Genomic DNA, 24,435 nt, shown 5'->3' on the forward strand with positions numbered 1-24,435 from the left:
CCATTGCAACACTGCCGTGCAATGATTTGATTATGAATCCTGCTTAAAATGTATGTCCCATGTATGCGTGAATGCGCAGACCATATATTGCATTTTATTATTTGGAGGCAGAGTTTGGTGGCAAGATAATTAATCAAGCTGGTGATTTGAAGGAGCCACATTCATTCAACGTTAATTAAGCTTGCATTGATTACTACCAATTTGCATGTAAATGTGTGTGCTGTTTTATTGGCAAATTGATTTAAGTGGTTCTAAGTAAGAAAAGTAACACATAAAACTAATCATTTATAAAATGCAAAAAACGTGCAGGTAAGTGTCCCAGAGTTTCTTAGACGGTTTCAATGGCCAACTTGTGTTGTTGGTCTGGATCCCCTTCTTAGCCACAGAATTTGAAGCTGAGAATTGTTATTTCAAATAAAATACCAAAGTTCTAACAAGTGAGCAATATGATCCGAGCAATATGATTTCTTTAGTAATACAGCGCTGCTGTAGGTGCGCGATAAAAGAAAATCAAGGCTGCACCAATTACAACGGGATAGAGTTCTATCTGCTACACGGTAGCACTTCAGGGGGAGTGACCATTACAGGGATGGCAACCCAAACATCAAAAATCCAGTACTTAAGGACTTACAAAAGTCAGGCAAAAATAATAGGTTTTATTTTCCATTTTAAGTCATCTGTGCATAAGAGAAGCCCATTCTTAACTAACACTGCAACAATCAACATGGCAGCTATCAGCATAATGTAAGTCATTACAATTAATTTAATTTAATTCAAGGACGCCGAGTGATTTGACTGTTCTTACCTAGGTATAGAATATAATAACAAAAGGAGCCACTTGATCTATTTTTAGGTCTCGGCTAGAAGCGAGCGAAGCTCGCTCTCGCCAGAGACCTTATTGTTAACGGCTCAGCTTCCCAGGAGGACAGCACTGGCCGCGCGCGGCGATTTGTGAAGGTCACGCGCACGAGAACGCGCTCGCGGCCAGGTGCTGTCCTCCTCGAAAGCTGCCTCCCTTCCCCGTGCAGGGCGGGCCGCCGCGCTGCCTGCGGCGACCCGGAAGCATTGCCGGCCAAACCGGAAGTAGAAGCAGAGTGACTACAGACATCAGCCCGCACTATCGGGGGGGGGGGGGGGGAGTAATCCTGGCGTACATTGCACCCTTCCCCGGGGCGTTGTGTGCGGTTCAGGAATTTCCCCATTTTGTATCCACACTGAAAATCTCAAAACTCCACTCCAGACACTCGGTGAGAGGCCTGTGTGTCACTGCCCTCCAGCCCAAAACGAGCCGGGCCCCTCCCTGACCGAGCATTAAGCAGAAAGCGGCCCCCTTCGTTCTGTCCATCCACGGCTGGGCTTCCCAGTGCTGCGAAGGGCAGCGGGTTGTAGATTAGACGCTATATTTACGGCGATATTACGGCGTAGATTTACGGTGCTCTGACGTGCACCAGGGATGATGCGAGCTGCTGCTGAGTGCACGGCAGGTAGGTGTGCGGAGCTCTAGAGAGCACGACGGGTAGACGTGAGCTGTTGAGGTGTTCATCCCAGGTGGACGTGAAGTTTTCTTTTACACACCATGGGCGGGTATGATGTATTTTAATGCTACCCTATCTACACCACGAGTAAACATGAGGTGTTGTAGTCTGTTTGCAAGACCAGACTTACGTCGCTCCCAGTGTAAACACAAATGGAGTTGAGCCGTTATCACCTGCATCAAGGCAGAGATGGGCGGTAGCAGTTGTGCAGCTCGTTCAAAATGTGAGATGGCCCGGTGTGCACCAGTGGCAGATGTGAGCTATTTCAGTGTAAAAGACGTGATGTGCACTAGTGTGCACACTATCAGAAGCGGGCGTTCTAGGTGGCGCTAAAGGCAGAGTTGAGCTGTTCTTGTGTGTGTAACACTTCTGATGTTAGAGCTGTTCGAGTATGCCACACTTGTAGACATATGTAAGGCGCCACATAGTTCAACACTGACACACCTGATCTGTTCTCATGTGCAACACGTGAAGATGTGACTTGCTATAGTGTACACCGAGTCACGTGTGAAGCATTTTATGTGCACCATAGCCAGAAGTAAGGGGTGTAACGGTCTTGAGGTGTTCAGTGGGCACAACTGTTGCGTCACACTTGCGGTGTCCTACTAGTGTCTTGCGCGGGCCGAACACCGCACAGATGTGTCAACGAGGCAGGGACAGGAGCTGTCTAACGGATTCCCGCCTGGCCCCAAAACCATAACCCTGCAATTAATGTATCTCCTTTGTAATAGGTCACACGGCTCTTGCACGGGGTGCGTTCACCTGGTTCGTGCAGCCGCACTCAGAGGCGACGCGGTGCCCCTGTGTGCACTACCTGCGAAGCCCCCCGTGCCTTCAAAGACAGCCCCCGTGGGGAGTCAATGGAGAGAAACAATCGCCGCACTAATTAACATTCCTGATACCGGGTTCGGCGCGCCTGTCACGATAGATTCTGCGATGTCACGTGATTGGTGATTTTATAGGGATGGAAGGGGGTCTTCTTGAAGGCATGAAAAGGGAGCTCTCTCAGACCTCATTAACGGGGGCAGCTCCTTCTCTCACGCTCAATTAGACCTCAAAAGGCCCCATTTGTCCAATTTGCACACTTGGTTACAGAGAAGAGCATGGGGGCTTGACTGTGGCCCGGGCCGGTGGCGCGCTGCGCCCCCAATGGCTGGATCTGTGCTGCACATCAGTCTCACATGTAGATCACACGACCGCGTGCCCCTGGTTGCACTGCTATAAACATGACGCGCGTGCAAAGAGATTCGATGGCCGCCAAGATACGGACGGACGCGATCTCGCAATCAGTACAAGACTTATAATCAATTGAGCGTTACATTTCTGCAGCGAGTAAAGCAGTTAATGCCACTACAGCATGTTTTACGAGAGGTGGCATTACGGAAAGCGATTTGCGCATATTCCCAGTGGCACAGGAGCACATACGTGGACACACACATGCGCGCACACACGTGCACACTCTCACGTGCTCCACATGGTTGTGGCATTCAGGTGAATAATAGAAAAAAGTTTTGATTTTTTTCTCCAGAAATGTATCGATTGTTGAAAAAAAGATTGCCGTTTGTGCCTGGGCATTTTTCAGGCGCACATTTAATGGTGCCAAAGTTCTTTTATAGGATTGGACTCAATTTACTTCTGCATTAAAGAGCAACTACCGTTAGAGGCACACAACCAGGTACAACCGGCCGTGTAAACGCCCATCACATGAAAAGGCAGCCAGATTGAGAAAGCGCCTCGAGGCTCCTACTAATGGTAGACAGCGCGGTGGAAATGCAGGTGCCAGAGTAAAGCAAGGAGTGCTTGTTTAGTCCACTGCTGCTCCGACATACGTGAATGTTTAGAGTATGTGCATGTGGGAGAGAGGGTCAGACTTTCGCTTACACACCTGCACTTTTCACTTCGAATTGGTAACATTGGGGCATCTTTAAATATTTTCAACCATCAGTGCACCTACTGGTTCTCTATTATCTTTCTATAATGACCTTTGCATTTCCGTCTTAAGTTCTTCACTCAACCTATTGCCTTTAGCGCTGTAATAAATATGATTATGGATTTATTATGAAACATTAACAATTGATAGGGCACCTAAACTGCGGAGTGTCCACTTTAGATTGGTTCAGAGATGTATACAATATTTTCCTCGGGCACACACCATCTCTTCTAATAGGCCTGGTGTTAGAGTTGACGGCTGAAGAGGTATTTTACTCCCACTAAGGTAGCTCAGTTGCTTAATGCAGCTACTTCTCTAGCAGGTTTGATTCATTTTGTGTTGACTCATCCTTGAATCCTTACAAAGTTAATATTAAGTGGTGTTGGTTAAACGGGCTATTGGGTGAATGATGTCATGATAATACTCAAAACCCCACCTGATATCGTCAAACAAGCATTTATAATGTCAACATGTTATGCTTTGATTTAGAATGCAATGGTTTTGTTTTTGCCGTCTATTAACATGTGTTCAGTTGTGTTGTTATAATGTCACCCTGTTGTGCCATGCTATACTATTTTGTATGCTGCTGTGATGTTATGTGCTATGATGGTGTGTCATTTGTTATAGTGCTTTCTGATGTTGTTTAATAGAACTGGACTCTTTGTTATGTCTCATAATGTTATATTATCGCATGTTATACGTCAATTACTAGGGAACATATGTATGTTTATTTTGCCTCTTGGTTATTTACATGTGTTTGAGATATTGACATTGCAAATGACAATGCCATTTATTTATCTGTTTTAAAAACCAACACATAAACAAACATTTTGTCATTTACAATGCCAATAGCTCTAACTTTTGCAAAGGCGAGACCGTTGCATTGTAAATGCTTGTTTTTATTTAATTTTGATATGTTTGAAGTTATTGTAACATTTCAGGAGCAAGCAAAATCAATATCTATTAAGTTTTTTGTGTACATGTCAAAAAGATCTTTGGGGACAACTGCTGAAATTGACTACAGTAATAAAAGTAGTTATATGTTTAGGTAGTAAAGCGATTTAAACTCAACAATTTTATATTGGTCAGTATTACAAAAATATCGTTGTTAAAATATTTACAACAGGAGATCAAGGGTTAATTGTGAAACTTGTGCAGGCCCATTGGAGTATGGGCTGTATTACTAGAGTACTGTACTTTTTTTTATCTATGTCTGAAAATATCTGAAAATATCGACAGCTTCATGCCCACTCTTTACTATACAAATACTGACAAACTGTAAAAGAAGTCGAAAATTGAACTTTATTTCAGTCAATTTTTGTAAAACTTCTTTCTGACTTAATCCGCACTCCCACCTGCTGCAACTTGCCTATCTACAAAGAACTTAGCACAGTTGAGAAATACATGGTTCGGAGGAGCTGTCAAACCCAAAAGACAGATTTCCTGTATAGTTTTAATGAGAACCCTCAGGTAGCATCAGAGATGAGAACTCAGAAGCGAAACCACAAACAGTCTCTCACAAATCATATTTGATTGGGAAGAACAAACTGCAACATTTTGATAAGGATTTCATTTATTTTATAAAATTATGTATTTTGTTACAGCCATATTTCAAAAGTAATAGGATGCATATAACTCGCCCGCCTGACATGTGAACCTCAACCATGCAGTGGCATCATAAGTTAGGGAAAGGGGGCGTGTACAAAGGTGAGGTGCAGTGAAGGGGAGAGATAAACACTTTGCCAACCACACCTACATCCAAAAATATATTTCTTGTGATCATTAATTGTACATTTTGTCAGTGTGTCACATTTTACCAGCTGTAGTCTCCACTTTGGAAAGCAAGCACAGAGCACCGGATGATGTCCACCGATCAAAGTTAAAATCTTTTTCACTTAGAGGCCTCTCCTGGAGATGGGATTCCAAAATGGTGACATTTTAGAAACCATGATGCAGCAGGTCTGTGCAATGTTCATTCGAAGTCAGTGGACGGCAAACTGGGGCATGGTGAAGTAGCCAGCCTAGAGCCCAAGCATGTGCGTTAAATCAGCTGCAGAACAACCTTCATGGTAAGACGAAAATGGTCTCACTTTTATGACACTTAGAAATTAAGGACGTTTGCTAAGAAGGAATTCTCTGCATTGCTTTTTAGGTTACATATAGAATTTGTAACAAACACTTTGCTCCCCACATCCCTAACCTTCCCCACATGCTGTCCCCCCATGAGGGAGTCCAGTGCTCGGAATCCAGTTATTGGCTTCTTTATGGATCCCTGGCCCATCGATGGACTTTCATATGTTCCTACAGCATGACTTCTTTTCGTCTGGGTTCTGAGACCCGGCGCCGCTTGGTGAAGCTTCTTGATTGAGTGACACTGAATTATCTTTAGGGATCAAGCTGGATTTATTCTTCGACACTTTCTTGTAGATGTCTGTAAGAGAAAATACAGGACGACTTTAACATAACAAAGTTCAGGAATGTCCGAATCTTGCTTGAGGCAAAAGATATTGTCATCAATATTCTTCATGACACCATGTTGCCCCTAGTATCTTGATCAGATAGTCTTGTGTGCTGCAAACGGAATCCCCTTTAGTTTATTTGGCTGATTGACAATGTACGTGGGATGGTCAGGGATGTTACAATATATGTGTTAAGAGCTGTTTTCTGTAGATTGATCTGGACAGGTTCTGAAGTTTAGAAGCAGTGTGTCACACTAAAACAGGAGGCACCAAGAGGCAACTCCTCCCAATTTTGAGGCCAAGTATACTTTTGGCACCAATCTTGGGGACGGGAGACTGATTGTACATATTGGTTTGAGAAATATGGTTTAATTTTGGAGTGGAGATGAAGACTGGGAATGTGTGTCACATGTGGTGTATAATAACACAACCTTCAAGTGGTTGGATATCTGGGTGTGGAGAAAGTGGATATCTTGTTTAGTGGTAACACTACAATCCCATCGAGGTAGTCTAGATGACGCCTAAACTAAGGAACATCATGTTTTGCCTTTTCATACATGAGATGAGTTTTTGTGAATGAAATAAATTTTGCATACTCCTGTAATCTTATTAGCTTTTTCTTAATACTCCAGCCAAGGGCTACAAACCTCTATGAAGCCCCATGAGACTTCTGTGCAGAATATCGATGTCTGAAAGAGGACGGCAGCCACAGAGCTCAATATTGGCTCTGGGTCCACTGTGACAGCTGTTTTACAATCAACGCCTTACAAATCCTCGTCAATTGAGGATCTGAGAGTAGTGTGCAAAGAGGAAGAGAGTCCTAGGCTGCAGAAGGATTTCTGTCTACTGAGGGAGAGATATTATATTAGAGGGGTAATGTAAGTGGCAACAGCAATTTAAAAATGTTTTTGTATTTAGAGCTTAAAGCTTTAAGAATCTGAGGTTCCCAAGCGATGAGCGGTAGATCACTGGGCGATCTCCATCTAAATGGAGAAGGCCTTTGACTCGTTGAGTCGGACCCTCCTGATGGCAGTGTTGCATCAATTATGCCTAGGTAAAGAACTAATGGGCTGGATACAATTACTATATATATCACGTGAGAGCCTGTGTTCACACCAGACGGGAAACATCCAAACCAATCACCATCAACAGAGGCACCAGAGACAAGGTTGCCCATTTGTCCTGGTACTTTATGCAGTGGTCATTGAACCGCTCACTTGTGCAGTTGAACTGCATAGTCCCAAGTGGGACATTGCCATCAATGACGACTACCACATCATTTCATTGTAAGCAGAAAATACATTGACAAACCTGAGAGATGTTTTGCAAGCGCTACGCTCTGGGATTGATGATGATGCATCCATACCAGCTGTTCACACTGACCAAATATGCGGTGCAGCAACACCTGAACCTTCCAAGTATAAACCTACATCTCACACTCAAAACCATGGGATACTTAGGAGTTAGCTATATCATGAGGAACACTACCTGGTGGATGGTAACCTTGGAATGGCATTTACTTCCTTTAGGATTTCAATTTCATTCTGGAATGCACCCCCGCTATCCACAATTGGTAGGATAGTTATTTCTAAGATGACGATCCTACAGAAGTTGTTATATTTCTTCTCAGCATTACTTGGTATATTGAAGAAACAATTCTTCAGAGAGCTGCAGTCTCCCTTGACCACAGTCCATAGTCAGAGTGTGGATTAGGGACATCTAAATACGTGTGAAACTGTGCAGTAGCCCAGCTCCAATGGCCAAGAAGATAGTTGGTGAAAACTTGAGACCAGTGATGTGGAACATTCCACTGCATGAATTGTTGAAGGCCAGGAGCAGAGCAATGCAATCTGATAACGTTTTATTGAGGGTCGCACGATAGTGCTGGCAGAGATACATAAACAAGACACAACACGATCCTCCTTTTGCTCCTGCCCTTCCTTTTTGTCACTGCCAAGGTGTGCACATTGTCCAGGATGTATGATATGCGTTCCCGGACCGAGGCAGACACACTAAGTTGGGAGGATATGTACAAGGATCAAAAGCTATGGTCCTTTGACAACTTACAAGAGACATTTGGACTAGGTCCTGGTAAGTTCCTACTTAATGCAGCGGCGGTCCAGTTGGTGCCCAGGCAGAGCGGCGATGCCGAACCTGTTGACCCCTGGAGGTGGCATTGACACATGGTACCTGCAGAAAAGCGGTCACGTGTCCACTCGGCACTGCTATAGCCAATAACCCGAATTTGGCAAACTGAGAGCTTGGTGGTAACAGGGATTGAGAGAGGAACTTAGCGACACCGCAGGGCTACACTGCCTCAGATCAGTTAAGTAGATATCCTTATCCTAAAACTCTAGGTTTCACTACACACAATTTAATTACATACACCACGAGTATCTGACCCCAAAACGGATAGGTCGAATGTACCCTGGGATGGCTACGACCCGCCCCAGATGTACTGAGACTGAGGCATACTTTCTCCACATGGTATGCCACTGTCCGTGGTATTTCTCTTCTGGGACACAGTGGCACATGACGTGATAGAGGTGATTGGACAGTTTCGGCCAAAAGACTCCAGCACAAGCCCCATGGTAGTGCTCATCCAAACTAAACAAAGCAAGTGTGCGCCTTCATAGACTTAAATCTCATTCTCACAAAAAGATGCATCGCTATGGCCTGAAAGCAGCAATGGCACCCTCGTTTTGGGACTGGTGGCTAGACATCAATTCAATTCAATAAGCTTTATTCGGTTATAGTGAAACAACCATAAAAGCACATATAAAACAGTGTTAAAAACCTATACATTTCATTTAGTTAATGGTAATCAATCATGACTATAAAAACAATTTAAAACAGCATACTTTTCCTAACATCAATTGATCGTAAAATATATGTCTCAGAAAAAACCCAGATATCTGGCTCTCGCAATGTAAACAACAGACTCATAGCAGCATTCGTAATTAAAGAGCAAAATTTTTTAAACAAGGGTTTAAGGAAGGCAATACGGAGGTGCAAATACAAGTTGCATATAAGGAGAAAGTGCAAAGTGCTCTGTTTTGTGAGTCCATCACATGGGCAAGGGGAAGCGGGATACTTTTTTTACACAAGGAAATGCTACCAGATGATGGACGATGCCTAGTCTCATTCTAGTGAGAACAAATCGATGTGATGATCTAGTTACCAGGCCTAAATATTGTTGGAATCCCTCAATTTCCAGATATGAGTTATAGAACTTACTGGTTGTTAAATGCCCGTTAATTTTTTGGCGTTCATATTTTCTCTTCCTCAAAAACATATTTTTCATTTCAATTTTGGGAATATCAATTGCTCCATTGGGGTTTTCCATAATATTTATATTAAATAGATCTTTAAATGTCAATACTATATATTTAAGCCAAGGGATCTTTAAGCAGTTGTCTAATTGAAGGCAGTCTTTAATAATACTTCTGTTAAATATAGTTTCTTCCTTCAACCATATAGATCTCCATGCAAACAGTGGTCTTGACTCAATTAGATCCGTCAGGTAATTAAGCCCCACTTCGCTATGAATTAAATCAGAAGAAGCAGAAGTGGGTAAACAGAGTAACTTTTTAAGAAACCTGTTTTCCTCTGTTTGCAAATCTTCATGGTGATAATGGTCCCATACCCCCGCACCATAAAGTGCTATTGAGGTACATCTTGATTGATAAATGTGCAACATATCATAGACATGACGTGATAGAGGTGATTGGACGGTTTCTGCCAAAAGACTCCAGCACAAGCCCCATGGTAGTGCTCATCCAAACTAAACAAAGCAAGTGTGTGCCTTCAAAGACTTAAATCTCATTCTCACAAAAAGATGCATCGCTATGGCCTGGAAAGCAGCAATGGCACCCTCATTTCGGGACTGGTGGCTAGACATCTTGAAGTGGGCAATAGCAGAGGTGGTGGTATAATAGGCCCTATTAACAGAAGTGGAAGGCAGGGGACAGTTCACATCCTGGGACAGTTATCTCAAAGAAATGTAGGAAAAATCTGATTAACACCTGCCCTGAAGCTGCAATCCCCTTATAGTCGCGGTTCACTGGTGTGACTCCCTCCCTTGACATACTTAGTATGGACAAGTACTCCTAATCAGAGCACCAGAATCACTACATCACACACCTGAACAAGGAGTTATTTTGGAAGGGCTCAGTGGCAACATCACCCAATGCCTCACATTGGCAAGGAAACAAGAAACTAGATTACATAATAAGTTGTGGCAATTGGGAAGTTCAAGCTTGTTAAAGTTTGTTTGATGTTTTGGTTCTCATTTGGTTTTTCTGGTCAGGTATCCAACGCGGACATTCCTTAGCAACCACTTATGAAAAAAGTTTGATACATGCACCCAGTGGCTACATCGCAATGGGGCCAAGGGAATTAAATGTACCATTTATGTTGATGTAAATCGTGTGAATGAGACCACACACACACACACACGTACGTACAACAATATTTTACTAGCGGACTTATTTTTCAGTGATGGTTATATAGTGCTCTGGCAATTGCCAGTTACCTGTATGCATTGACCAAAATTTGAAATGGCAATAAAAACACTGGGAGTTCAATTTGTTTTTTCGTCTTAATTTGTAGTCTTTTGGTTCCAAATTCTTTTAGTTCAACCAATGATCTTCAAATCGGCAAATTATGTAGCTGACATACAATCAGTAAGAAAGCATAAAGTCAGCTAAGAGAATGTGTTGAGCTCAAATGTAACGCATCAAGTACAATTGATCAATTTGGATACTATCCATAAAATTCAGTCAACTGAATCTTCCACTTGATAACGCAGCTTTGAGGCAGCAACATTTATTTATTTGGAGGACATGCGTATAGAGTCAGTTTCATAAGTGACATCTGGCAGCATGTATTGAAGCAAGTCAATCAAATTGATCAAATAATTCTAGACACTTGCTTAGCTGTGCTGCAGCACCTTTAAACTTGCTTTAAGATAAATTTTTATAACACAAAGGTGCTTGTTATCTGTACCTGTAAGTATTGTTTCAAACGCCAGCTCGACATTGGTGGAGTCCAGGGCGGATGTTTCAATGAACAACAATCCATTATTGTCTGAAATGAGAACGTATAATTAGGAATGAGGTACACATCTGAGATTACATCTGAGGTACACAATGCTGACTACAATATTAATATTTTACATTTCATACAAAATCACTGGTGCATCTGTATTTCGTGATTGAAGCTAATATGAACAGGCTTGACTACTTGCTTTACATGTAGTATCCACACCACAATTTTGTATTGTGTTATTGAAATCAAGACAGTATTGAACTGATCTCTGCAGTATTAAATTGGTTTTAGAGATATTACAGATCCTTCCATTACAACAACGTAAGCATGTTATTCTAAGGTGCAATAAGTTTAGTATGTGGATCTCACTGAAGTGAATGAATGTCTCTTTGATGAAGTGTTCTGATTTGTTAAAATAGGTTAGAAATGTCATACCAATGGGAGCATCACAGAGGACATGACATCTGATGACTTGTGCCGGTGGTTGCCGATTGTGGGTACTGGAACTCATTTTTGGGGAAGAGGACTTAATTTTCATCACCAGATTTTTGAACACGAAATAGACAAGGCAGCTGAAAAGGAAGAAGGAATGAGGAAGGGAAGAAAGGAAAACAGCAACAAAGGGAGAAAACAGGGAGGAAAGAGACCATTACAGAGTCAGATAAAGATAGAGGAAGTATATAGTAGTGGGGTAAAGAGCCTTGAGGTGGAATTATGAGTAGCCAGCCTTGGGATTTAGCAGCCTTGGTATTTAGCAGGGCCCGTGGAAGGTTCCTAAGGAAATCCTTTGGCCCCTCCACTTACTTGTTTATGAATTAAGAACTGCTGGTGATAGTTACACAATCAAGCGAGTCAAACAATGCCTTTGCTACAGGAGGAGCAGTTGCCAACCTTGATGTTTGGTCATGCGCATAGCCGCAATAGATTCCATTAGGTCATTGTGGTAAATGGTCCGTCTGGTTCTGCTACTTCACTGGCATAAACCGATGGTGTGGAAAAATTCTCATAATAAAATGTTCTTCCAGGAAGAAAACACATTCTTTCTATGGGACTGAACATTGTTCAACAGTTGTGTTATATTTGGGATTTTATTTCTCCTTCAGAATAAGTAAACTTTTACCATAGAGTTGCACTGTCATGTATGCTTCACTGAATGTAAATTTATAACTTTGTTCCTACCTCTCCCTCTTTCAATTTCTTCTGATTCATCTTTTCCTCTCTCTTCTCGAGTGCTTACAGGTGGCATTAAGTGCTGTACAAACAACCTAAAAACTACCAGATTTTGAAGAGATTCGTCTACATTCTGTTTTTATTGCTTAATGACACATTACTTTCCGTCTTACCTCCTAGATGCCATACTGCACCTGTTACAATTTATATAGGAAACTTGGCTGGATCCATGATTTCTGAGTGACAATACTACCCTGATTTTTAATGGACACTGCTCTTCATTATCTTAATTTCTGAAAGACCTTCTTTTCCCCCGTCTAGATGTCAATTGAGAAAGTTACTGGTGAGCAACTCACTAATTGAACAAAGCCTCCTCATGAACACATATATGCTGCTGAGTTGGGGATCTCCATTCTCTTAACACCATTCACTACTAATTATACACCACACGCCCAACAAAGCACAGATATGCCATTGAGTTGGATTTCTCTGTTCTCACAGTAGCACACATCTATTCTCAAAGCATGTTCCAAAACACCCTAGTCTGAACATACCACACACTGAAAATGGCACGGATAAAAAATATTGTTGGTTAATACTAGGTTCACAACAACACACCACACAACATCGTTCAACAAAGCAAATTAAGACTGAACTCCAAATATCGGCCACACAGACAGCCATCTTGGCATTGATACAAAGGTTAAAGGTCTTCTAAGACCTAGAACTTGAAAGGACTAGCAAAAAAAGCGTGAGGACTTTCTAGGTTACTATAATTTTACATTCAAAGGGCCTCTACATTTTACACAGAACACTGCTGTAGGAATTGCACACTTACATCAGTCTACACATTGCAAATTCAGTGACAAAAAGGTAGGTGTCAGGAATGTTATGGTTACAAGTAAAACCTCTTAAATTTGCCACTTTCAAATAACACCAGAGTCATAATGCCCCCACGGTCAAAATCTAATGCAAATAAACATGCATTTGGATGGCATTATTTGGGAGGTGGTGACTATAACTGGCGGATTTCAGAGACTTTTAGCTTTAGGCACAACCATAGCACCAATTAACATATATTTCCCCATGAATATTTACATGCACTCCTGAAAAGAAAATGCAAAAAATAAATTGTATTTGATAATACGTTACATCTGCATTGCATAACTTAATATTACATATGTGACTCTAGACTTAAGGCCGGAGTAGGCCCCAGCTGTAAGTGGCAAGGAGGGGTGGAAGCCAGTCAGTTTATCTCAAAGCAGAGTTTGAGCCTCCAACCGAAGGTCACTTACACCTTCTTCCTTTCAATGTTGGTAAAATGTGTGGTGCTTTCACTGTGTTCTGGCCGCTATGCCTACCTGAAGACCTTGGTCATGTGCATCGCGGTATGAACTGCTTTATAAATAAAAGGTGTCAAAAGAAGTACAAGCTTAAGAGGTATGGATGATGAAGGCCTCTCTGCATCTCCTTTAATCTGTCCTCCTAACATTCCTAAACCACCATGGGAGCACACCCAAACCTCCATGGTACGTGCAGGGAGGTCCTACCTGCATACATCTTGGCTTCTTCAGAGGGCACCTCTCGAGCACTATCGGTCAGATCTGTCTTATTGCCCACCAGCATCACGACGATGTTGGCATCCGCATGATCATAAAGCTCCTTCAACCAGCGTTCTATGCAGTCATAGGTCTGGTGTTTCGTGATGTCGAAAACTAACAAAGCACCGACAGCCCCTCGGTAATATCTAGCGGAGAAAAAGTTGATTAAAGAGTTAATGGGAGAAAGAGGACAATGAAATAAAAGTAAGGTTTTATTATTAGCGGAACAAAATACAGTTCTAAAAATGTTAACTTGCTCTTAAGCCTGTGTGTCTCTATAACTTCATAAATACCTTAACTGCAAACATTTTAAAGCAACTTTGGGAATTGCTATATTTACGGTTTGCAGGAACATCTTATTTTCCTGCATTTGTTATTGGGATAAGGTATAATCAAGGAGTTTAATGAAAACATTTATATTGAAACGTGATCAGTAGCAATAAGAACAGGGCTGGACTATTTAATTTTGTCTTTTAGTACCCGAATAATACAGTTTTACAAATAGGATTTGTAATATCGCTCTATATGAAGATATGCATGCACAAAAGCAGGACTAGCGGGTGAAAGAAACAGTGCTGACAACCACTAAAAAGCATAGAACAATTAGACAGAGTGTGGTTTATATAGTGCTATTGATGTCAGAGACATTGATGAATATACTGGATCAAAGCAAAGTTTTGGATTCTCTGGATAATGTAAGATTAGCTGTGGGAGAATCAAGCTGCTCTTAATGCTCTAAGCTTGGAAATCATAGATTTAGAAAATGCCCCAATTATGACAGCCCCCTTTGCATGTTATTAGTGTGCTCTGAGACAAATCCTTGGGTGACCTTAAAATATAAAATAGGCTAATTAAATCAGGGAAGAGAGGCTATAATGAGCATCATGGTCCGACTATGTGGGCTTCATCAGTGGGGTATCCCAGGTCATAAGCAAGCATCAGCATCGGGCATGCTTGTAGGGTATGATTTACATTCTAAAGAGCTATATTTGTGTTTTATCATTGTTTTTTTTATTTTGCTATCTCTTTGTGAAGGTATCTAGAATTGATTGGCAAGTAATTTGCTGTAAATTCAAGTAACTCTGAGATTATTCTGTGCAATTAAGCAAGAACAATTACAACATTAGATGTTTTTATTATAATTTTAGCTATAAGTCTTATTATTATTTTCTCAATTGCAGATGAATGGTAATATTTATCCCGGCGCCTGAAAGTAGTACGTGCCAGAGGTACGCAGCCTTTTTGTGATTCCATAAGCTATAATACCCCAAATCACAAGATTTTCAATAGCAAAATGGCTTTTTTGCTGTGTACTTCTCCATTTTGCAAATCAGAATAACATTTAAGACTCACAAGATTGGTTTACTGATCTACTCTGAATCGTACATAGAAAGTGGCATAAAAGGAGAGGAAGAAATGATTGAAGGTGTCTAAGGGAGTTGGGTGTTGCTGCATCAGACCTGTTATTTGCCCAACACTTTCAAAGGTTTTATATATTGCCAGTGACTTGTAGGAAAATAATTCTGAGATCAAAGACTTCATTGTAGATGCAGAAGATGCCCTGGAACTTATAAACAAAATACATAAAACAATGTATTTGGGATATGTACTTTCAAAGCTGGTGAATTTTAAGTCAATTTCTGAAGGTGTGTAGGTTGATGCAACATCCAGATGTGATTTATAAAAAAATGACAAAAAAAGCACACCTGCTGCTACTTCTGCTAACAACATTATTAGTGACATTTGGTCTCGGAGGCTCATCAGACGTCTTCATTTAATTGCTATTTGATCAAAGGAGGTTTGTAAATATATCAGGCGGATCTTTTGCATAGGCAGCTGAGGAGAGGGTCAGAAAACTCTCCAGATAATTGTGAATTAATTAGACTGTTTGCTTCAATGTTTCAATAATGTCAAAGTGGCCATTTTTACAGTGAAATGGTAATTACATTGCTTCAAGAGCATCAATGACGTACAGAAATATTGAACACTTTCACCCTCTGCTTGCCTTGTTAAACAAATTCTGTACTTCCTCATGATTCTTTTCCCAGTGATCCGTAAACTGATGTTCCACCATTCCACCACAAACAGAAATTCTTAGCAAGCTGTGTCTTCCCTTTCCCTCTCTTCTTCTGCAAAGCATCTCCTATGCGTAAAGCAGACAACCGGAACGAGGAAACCAATTCAAAACAAGCCTGATGGCAACCATAGCAGAAAGTCTGCTTATTGCTAGATTACCTTTCTATAAATTTGATTTCATTTGTGACCAACATGTTATGTAGGAACATTTGTACACTGATGATTTGAATTAAGTCTCAAAGTTTCATAGATGAATCTGGAAAGAAACCACAATATGTTTCTGTAACATTCGCAAGAAAGTGGTTGGACCTCGTACAACTACATCTATTTTTGAGACCAGAGATTTTACCATAGTTGCTGAGACTAATTTATAAACCGGATTTCTTTCCTTAGTGAACCATAGCCGTGCTTCAGAGCACTAAAACCCCTGTAACTACTCGCTGGTCATATACTTCGTCAGACATGGTCCTACTCTTCCTTATCACAGATCTTAACTTCAGTGACATATTACACTACCATTTGAGACAGGTAACCAGGCTTGCCCTGTCAAATTATTTTTTCTGGAGGTCCTTAAATGTTCCACCTCTTTCTGTGAGCAGCATATAAGAATGGTACAACCTCTTGTCCATTACCCAAGCCAAATATTAGCAGTGGGAATAAATAACGGCATGTTAAGCAGAGGAAAGCAAGGGCTGTAAGAAGAAATATTAAGACTCCTTATAAACAATGTTCAAAAACCTTTCTCATCACAGTCTTCAGATCAGAATCACTATGCCAAAGACATTCCCTGGACTGTTGAAATTGAATTATGTTCTTTCTGCCTTTCAGACACTTGCTTTATAATACTTCCTATGACAGTGGCAAATTACTTTTTCCATATTCAGTCGTAAAGAACCACAAGGAAGTTTGCTTTTACTGATGTAAGGACTTTTTTCCACCAGACATTGAGGGCAAAGAAAAGTAAAGGTTCTCTCTCAAATGTTCCAGCACCCTCGACTAATAGTGACTGCTGAATTTAAACTTTTCTCTCCTCGCATCCTGTTCCTCCTCGATCTCCTCAACAGCTTCATTCGTTGTTTATGTACATGACTTTCTAAAGCATATACCAGGAGGCAAGAGCATCAAAGTGCTGTACTGAAGAGAAATGTTAAAATCGAAAAAACCATAACAATGCATTACAGTGAAAAAGAAATTTACATTCACTGGAATGTGACACGCACTAATGGCCGATCAGAAAAATGAGACCATGCATTTTTTGAGCTATTAAGAGATTCCAAAAACAGGTAACATGTCAGTAGTACAAGAAAAGCACAGGAAGAGCACCTAAACACATATCAGTGCAAAACAAATGTACAGAGCAACAATCAATGTGTCTAGTAGCAGAAGCTATTAAGAAGTTAGTCTAAATACAGGTGAACACAAATATGCAGTGTTCAAAATAAGCACCACTGATTTATCAAATGACATGTATCATATGCAAAATCATGTATATTAATCATGGCAGAAAGAAAAATATATTCTTTAAAGCAATCTCATTATTAAACTCATATTTGAAAATGTTGATAGTAGTTACTTTCCGTAGGGACAGTAGAAAAAAGTTACATCGTTTTTGGCTGCTCAGGAGAAAGGCATTGAGAAGATATGACCCTTGCTGTTGGCACCAGTCACACTACACACATGGGTCACTATTTTTAAGAGTGCTAGTTTGGATTTATGAAATCCAACTAGGTGAGTATTGCCATAGTCAATTCTGTTAAGAACCAGGGCTTGTACAACATGTTTAATTCATGTATGGGGACAAAAAGATTGCATTTTTTTCAGATCGTCAGTTGACGTTGGGCATCTTTGACCATATTTTAGAAGTATTTGAGCAGGCAGAGTGTCTTATCTTACATGAATCCCACGGACTTGGCTTTGTTCAAGAAAGACAGCATACTTCCTAGTGGAGTAAAGGAAGCAAGATGGTTTGCTGCTGTGATACCATCATGTTATTAAGATATTAGCAAGACGTTTTAGACTAAGGTTGACTTGAGACACTCCATTTATTTTGATCAAGACATTTAGTAAGAAAGCCTTGCTCAAATAAGTTTATCTTAAGGTGGAGCCAAGTGTCATCAGTGTATTGGTGGTGGCCTAAGTCTGTGTCATTTAGGAGATTGTTCAAAGGCTCCATAAAGTTGCATCAAGTAACAGTGGGGTAAGAAAGGATACTTATGGGATAAGAGAACTGTCAACAGCGGAGGCTGCGTATGTGTATTCCCATCTTTGTGTATCGCAAATGAGAATCATTTCAGCACAGAATCTTCATTGTCGTCTTTTCTGTAGGATATTGAGGAGAATGTTTTGCTCTACAATGTCGAATGAAGCGGATAGCTGCAAAGTCAGACTCACTTTTATCTTATAAATAGAGCGCATCATCTACGACAGTAGCAGTTTTGGTGTTATGGCGTCTCTGAAACTGGTGTAGGGATCAATTAGCAGTTTACTCTCAGAGAAGTATTTGTTAATTAAGCTGCTGTATAGTTTTCTCCTAGTTTAGGCATAAATGGAAGGCCAGTGATGGAGTGTTGCTTGGATTAGTCAGGCTCACTACTTTGGTTAAGGGAGACTTTTTTTTCCTGGGTTCACCTGAGCTTGGACGGGTTCTTTAATCTGAGGCTATTTGAGACTTGGAGCTGTTGTTAGCAGTATGTCTGCCAAGTTTTCTACAAAAAAAACAACCGCCTCAACAGCAGAAGGCAGTTGGTTAGTTTCATTCCAACTTTAGTGTTAACTGTGGCATTTGTGCTTGCAAGAATGTCCAAGAGGGAAACAGCCTTTACAACGCGGGCATATAATGTAATGCTTTTACCACGCAATTTATATTTCAGGGTTAGGGATGGGTACGGGTATTGGGTGTTAAGGGTGTTTTTAGGGTTTAAGGGTGGATAAGGGTATTGGGTGGTAAGGGTGTTTTTGAGATTTATGGATCAGTAGCCGTATAGGGTGGTAAGGGTGTTTTTAGGGTGGGTATGGGTTTCCGGTGATAAGCGTGTTTTTAGGGTTAGGGGTGGGCACGGGTATAAGGTGGTATGGGTAGGTGTATGGGATGGTAAAGCTAATTTAAAAAATGGGAGGCTTTACGGGGTTTCACACAATTTTTTAAAATAAATATGTTATATATATAGTTTACCCAGTGGCGGTCGCTACTGGGTAGTTATAGTTGGGATCATGTTCCTATTGGAAATGCATTTTTTGTGTTTCTAATAACTTCTGCCCCGTTAGACGAATATCAACAAAACTTTGCAAAAGAAGTGCAACTTTATGACAAGTGTGAGCATGGAAAGTTTCAGGACGATCTGTCAAGCAAGGTCCAAGAATAAGGGTGGGTACAAAAATGTGTTTTTCCAAACTGCTTAACAGACTTACACCAAATTTGACAGAGGGTGTAGGCAACATAAAATGGTTAAATTATATTGAGACCAACCTACAGGCTATTGGCTCACTCAACTTATACGTTTCCTAAGTTATGTATGTTAATAATCAAAAAAGAACTGAAGGTTCGTCTATTAGACCATTTTGCTAAGAAGAGATATGAGTAACTTTAATCTCAGCACAGTGAGACAACACCACATAGCACCTATTATAACTAATATCTCAAGCTCCTATCTGACATTTGTTACGAACCTCCAACATAGATACATACTACTGAGATTCCGCTTAAAATATATTTCTCTTATGCTAGGTTATCTGTCTAAAACGTACTCGATTGATGCTCTCCCTATCTGTCCTTGTGATTTGCGATCTTTCCAGAATGACTTGCATTTTGTACTTTTTTGCAAGCTGTATACTAAGGAAAGAAATAGAAATATTCTCCCGCTTATGCAAAAATTACATTTTAGACAATGTTGCCCAGCCCTATATTGCCTCCAGTTATTACCAGATACCCTTGTATGTTTTTGCTTGGCTTCATTTTACTTATCAGCCCTAAAGAGAAGGAGATTAATTCCCTAGCCTGACTTCTATGACGCAAAACAAGGACTATTCTGTTCGAAACCTGTTTACATATGTATGAATTATGGATTTTAGATCTTGATTGTTTTATATATTGTGTTTTTAAAATAAAAATATTGTCTATTAATCAGATGCTTTTTTAACCCGTAATGTTTTCTCTTTTTAATATTGTTGAACTTATGTTTGTAGAATACTTATTATGTCGTTATTCTATTGGCGAAATAAAGTTATCTTGATGATGATAAGAGAAATCTAGACCTTGGTCCAGAAAGAGTGCTTTTTGTGTTTTGGTGTAAATCAGTTAGGTAGTTTTGGAGAAATAAAGGTTAAAAAAAAAAGTATATTTCATGCTGCAGAGGATCCGCAGAGCCAACAGATTTCAAAGTGAGCACTGATTGACTCCCACCACCTCAACCAGGAAGTGGGGGCAGCCATCTTAAGATTCGGGACACAGTCCTGAGTTCTAAACAAAATGAAAAAAAAAGATAAAAGGGACAGGGTACAGATACCCTGAATCCAATAACCTGGGGCGAATTTTTTTTACAAAAAATTGTGTCACAAATTTGGTCTCCAGTGCTTCTTTTTTAAACGCCCCCCAGGGCAGGACATTGACCACAGGACCTAGCCCTGGGATAACCATCCCCCCAGCTCCATATATATTTTTAATGGGCCCTCATCTTTCAAATAAATAAGACAATGGGGGATGGGGTCCCTAGGACCTTATGAGGCTTGAGGAGGAGGCTTACGCAGCCCCCTCCCCTTTAAAATATGTATGGTACCTGGTGTATGGGGTGCCCAGGGCCAGGCCCTGATGCCAATATCCTGCTGTGCACGACCTAAGACCCTGTGCAAGGCCTTGTGGCAAACTCCCCACTGCGCACAGCCAAATGGGTTTACCTGCATGCGTGGGTGGGGTTGGTTGTTGGGCCTGGCCACAGCGTGGCAGCGGTTGGATTTGTGTATGGTAATTAAATATTAGTTAACATTAAAAACACCCATGACAGTCACTGAAAACAATAAGTAATGTTATAGTTCGGTGAAATGTTCAGTAATAAAGTAACGTTTTAAACTCTAAAAACCATGGAAATTCACCGGTTGTAGTTATATCAAATCTTTATAACTCATGCCCTAATGTAACTTTAACTCGTGCCCTCCCCATGTACTACTAATTACCCCACATATTACATCACTCAGGACATCTTCAATAACATAATGGATAATACCACTGCAACATTTACAGTAAATTAATAGATGCGAAAACTGTATATAGTGGGAGCACGAACTTTAGTTACATTAGGGCATGAGTTATAGTACCTTGAATTAACTATAGCTGGTGTATTTCTGTGGTTTTTAAAGTTTAAAACATTATTGTATTGTAATTGCATTTATATAGTGCTTACTACCCCTGACGAATTACTGAACATTTCTCTTAAGTATGACATTACTTTAACCTTTGTTTTTTTTCAGTGAATGTATAAACACACACACACACACATATATATATATATACATATATTTGGATTTCATTTACCTCATATATACTTACCTTGCGTTTTAAATGCATGTGTGGTAAAGACATATGAATGGTAAAGGCATGCGTGGTAATGGACAAATTGGTAAATGCATACGTGGTTAAGTCATACAATCTGTCCAAGACAGTGATCAGAGGACAGTTCAGGAGAGTGACGTTTCTTTTTGTGGAAAGGTTGATCTCCCACCTGTCTGACATATTGGTCGAAACAGAAGAGAATTGATTGTCCCACGTTGAAAGCAAACCCTGTCACTTACCTGTCATATAGTCATCTTACATTTATGGTTCAAGAGCAAAAAACATTCCTCTCCAGAAGTCAAAAACATTACAAGTATCCTGGGCAAACAGACCATAAAGTGTGGCTCATTCAACAGTCTATCTGCATGTATCACAGAGGCTTACTTCAATGAGCTGGGGATGAACCAGCGCAACATAGATGAGGTACACCTCATAATCTTCAACCAGGAAGTGTAATGTGTACACACCGGTCATCAGTCATCAAGCCCTACTCAGGCAGGACCGGCCTGACACTACCACATTCATGCGGTAATAAACAGCCACTATCACACAGATAAAGTACATAGGTCACAAGGTTATGTAGAGTAGTACTCAATACAACACACAATATATGTACAATAAAGAGAAATCAGGAAAAACAAGAATATCTTTTCCTAATTATGTCCTCAACACCTCTTTATCTCTGCACCCCATATATCCCAGTTATGATTCTTTGCAAGAGAAGATAGCATCTACTTGAGGGAAACGTGTTCTTGCTCCTAGAGAGGAGTATATGCTTATGTGACCCTCACATCAAAAACCAATTACTGGTGCTTGCAAACACAAAATTAAAGTGCTCGAACACAGCCAGGCAGAGAGTATCCTAGTGGAATACCACACACAATGTGCTGAATCACTTCTTAGTGCTTGCTGTGGTCATGAACTGGAGTCACTTCATATTCAAATGCATCCAGGAAGAAACCCCAGGATAGCAACATGACTCGCCAAATGACCTTCAGAAACTAAATGTATTGTAATTTCCTTCCTCTTATTTCCCCACTCTTTGTGGTCACAAAATGTTACTCAAGTGCCTTCTGTGAAATTTGGCTGTAAAGTCAAGCTGGCATTTCATAGAAAAAGTGTTATTTTTAGGGACCCCTGTTTGAAGAAGCTGCCTTTTCCCACTGTGAAGATTCAGTTTAACTAGAGCTTCACACTGAGGTTAGTGGGTGTTAAAGTGCTCCATATGCAAGAGTAAAGTATATCTGCTACTTCCACCGGTCAAACTGTGTCCTCTCTTCATCTTTCAGGTGACCATACTTCAGAGACTATTTATTTTTCTAAAACTGCCCTAACCTGCAGAGTATGAGTGTGTCTGAGTGAAAATAGACTAGACCTATATGGCTAGTAATGTAAGATGGTAGGTCTGGCACCGGGGTGGAGTCATTGGGTTGTTTATCAATGCAACTTGCCCACTAGCGCCAGTGGGTGCTGCAGTGGGTACCAGCATTCATGTTTAGGTCTGGTTTGACAGCACATCTGCAAGATATATTGTCACCAATTCTTAAAATTGTTTAGGGCAAGCTTTACAGAACAGCCAAATACATTATATAATGATATAATTTCTTGCATGAGAGACTATTTTAAATGCGAATGGCAATTATTTTTCGCTTCTTTTCCTCAGCATTGCAAAGCCAGAAGTGCAGGCTTTAATTTGTTAAACAGCATCTGTTATCGCAACACATGTGGACTTCGTTTGTGTAGATCTGTTGACATGGTCAATGCTTATTGGGACAGGAAACAATTTGTCATCATTATGAACGCAGCAATAAAGAGAAAAGCAGAAAAGGAGGAAAAAAGGAAGAAGAGAAAGATAGGAACACAAAGACAAATGGAGAAAAGAAAGACAAAAAGTACCTGCAATAATTAGACAAAAATAAAGGAGGTGTCAGATGGTGGAATGAAAGAGGCATGAGGTGGAACCAAAACTAGGCTGTCTTAGTATTTGGGGATCCCAGCAGTTGGCAGTGCCAGTGGTGAGCCTCTGAATATATTTCTTCTTCTACGAATTAAGCAGTGGCAGTAGGGCTTTCTATGAGTTAAAGATGTTTTAAGCTTTCATTGTGGTTAATAGCACTGCTGTAGGGAATTACTTGATAAAATGTATTGGCTTACTGAGCTTAGCAACTTGAACATTCAATAAAATATACAACAGGAAAACAATCAAGGAATGGACTGCGTATGTACATTAATGTACCACAACCTACGAAAATACCAGCAAATGAGTGGGAGAGCAGGACAACATAAGAATTACAATAAAAATACAAACTCTCACCTTTATGTGGAGGATGGGATTTGGTGAGATGAGAAGGGAATAGGAAAGGATCTTAATTCAAATATCATGCCATTAATTTGGTTAGTACCTATGTGGGTGGTCTGGCTGATGGCTTGCTCATGATTTGAGCTGAATACTACACTACCAGTAGAGACCCTCCCGGCAGGGCGGAAAACTTTACGGAAGTCACACTGGAGGACACGGAATAACTGTCAGTTTTTTGGGAGGACCTAGGGTCAGTGTGGCAGAAATTCAGAAACCAACATGTCACTTGGATCCAACTCTCCAGCTGCTCATCAATTTTGGACGGCAACATGTGCTGGGGAAGAAATCTGACGACTAAGGTGGTATGTGGGAGGGCCTAAGCATCAAGACAACCACTCCTCCCGGTAAAGGTTCATATAGGGGGCCAATACCTGTAAGGACTGAGAAGGTGTTAAGCAATAAAATGAAAAAGTCCAGAAGATCTGAACCAATAAACTTGAGCGCCAAAGGAACGGGGAAGGGTAAACGGATGTAGATTGAGTAAGTACATCAGGTATGGACGTTTGTTTAATTGCACACAGGAACTCCCCACTGAAATGAAAAGATGTTATGAGGAACAGATCTGACAAGAAAGGAATACTTTATATTTGAGGGCTAGCCACCAAATTCTAAATTACCCATTTGTTATTTGATCAACCACAAGGACAATAAAAGTGTGTCTTTCTGTCTTCTGTTCTGCCCAGCCATCTCATTGTTCGATAGTGATGCCAACCA

General features: G+C 40.6%; 1 protein-coding gene across 2 annotated transcripts in view; it reads right to left on the reverse strand.

Moving 5' to 3' along the window:
• Positions 1–4,361: 4,361 nt before the first annotated feature.
• Positions 4,362–24,435, reverse strand: part of RAB25 (RAB25, member RAS oncogene family) — a 60,002-nt gene continuing 39,928 nt past the window's right edge. For both annotated transcript variants that reach the window (XM_078670199.1, XM_078670198.1), the window contains exons 3-5: positions 13,694–13,890; positions 10,932–11,012; positions 4,362–5,896 (exon numbers count right to left, since the gene is read on the reverse strand). In XM_078670199.1, coding sequence (XP_078526325.1) covers positions 5,757–5,896; positions 10,932–11,012; positions 13,694–13,890 — 418 coding nt within the window. In that variant the 3' untranslated portion in view covers positions 4,362–5,756. The remainder of the gene's footprint in view (positions 5,897–10,931; positions 11,013–13,693; positions 13,891–24,435) is intronic.

This window comes from Lissotriton helveticus, chromosome 12 (assembly GCF_964261635.1).
Source record: "Lissotriton helveticus chromosome 12, aLisHel1.1, whole genome shotgun sequence".
NCBI lineage: Eukaryota > Metazoa > Chordata > Amphibia > Caudata > Salamandridae > Lissotriton > Lissotriton helveticus.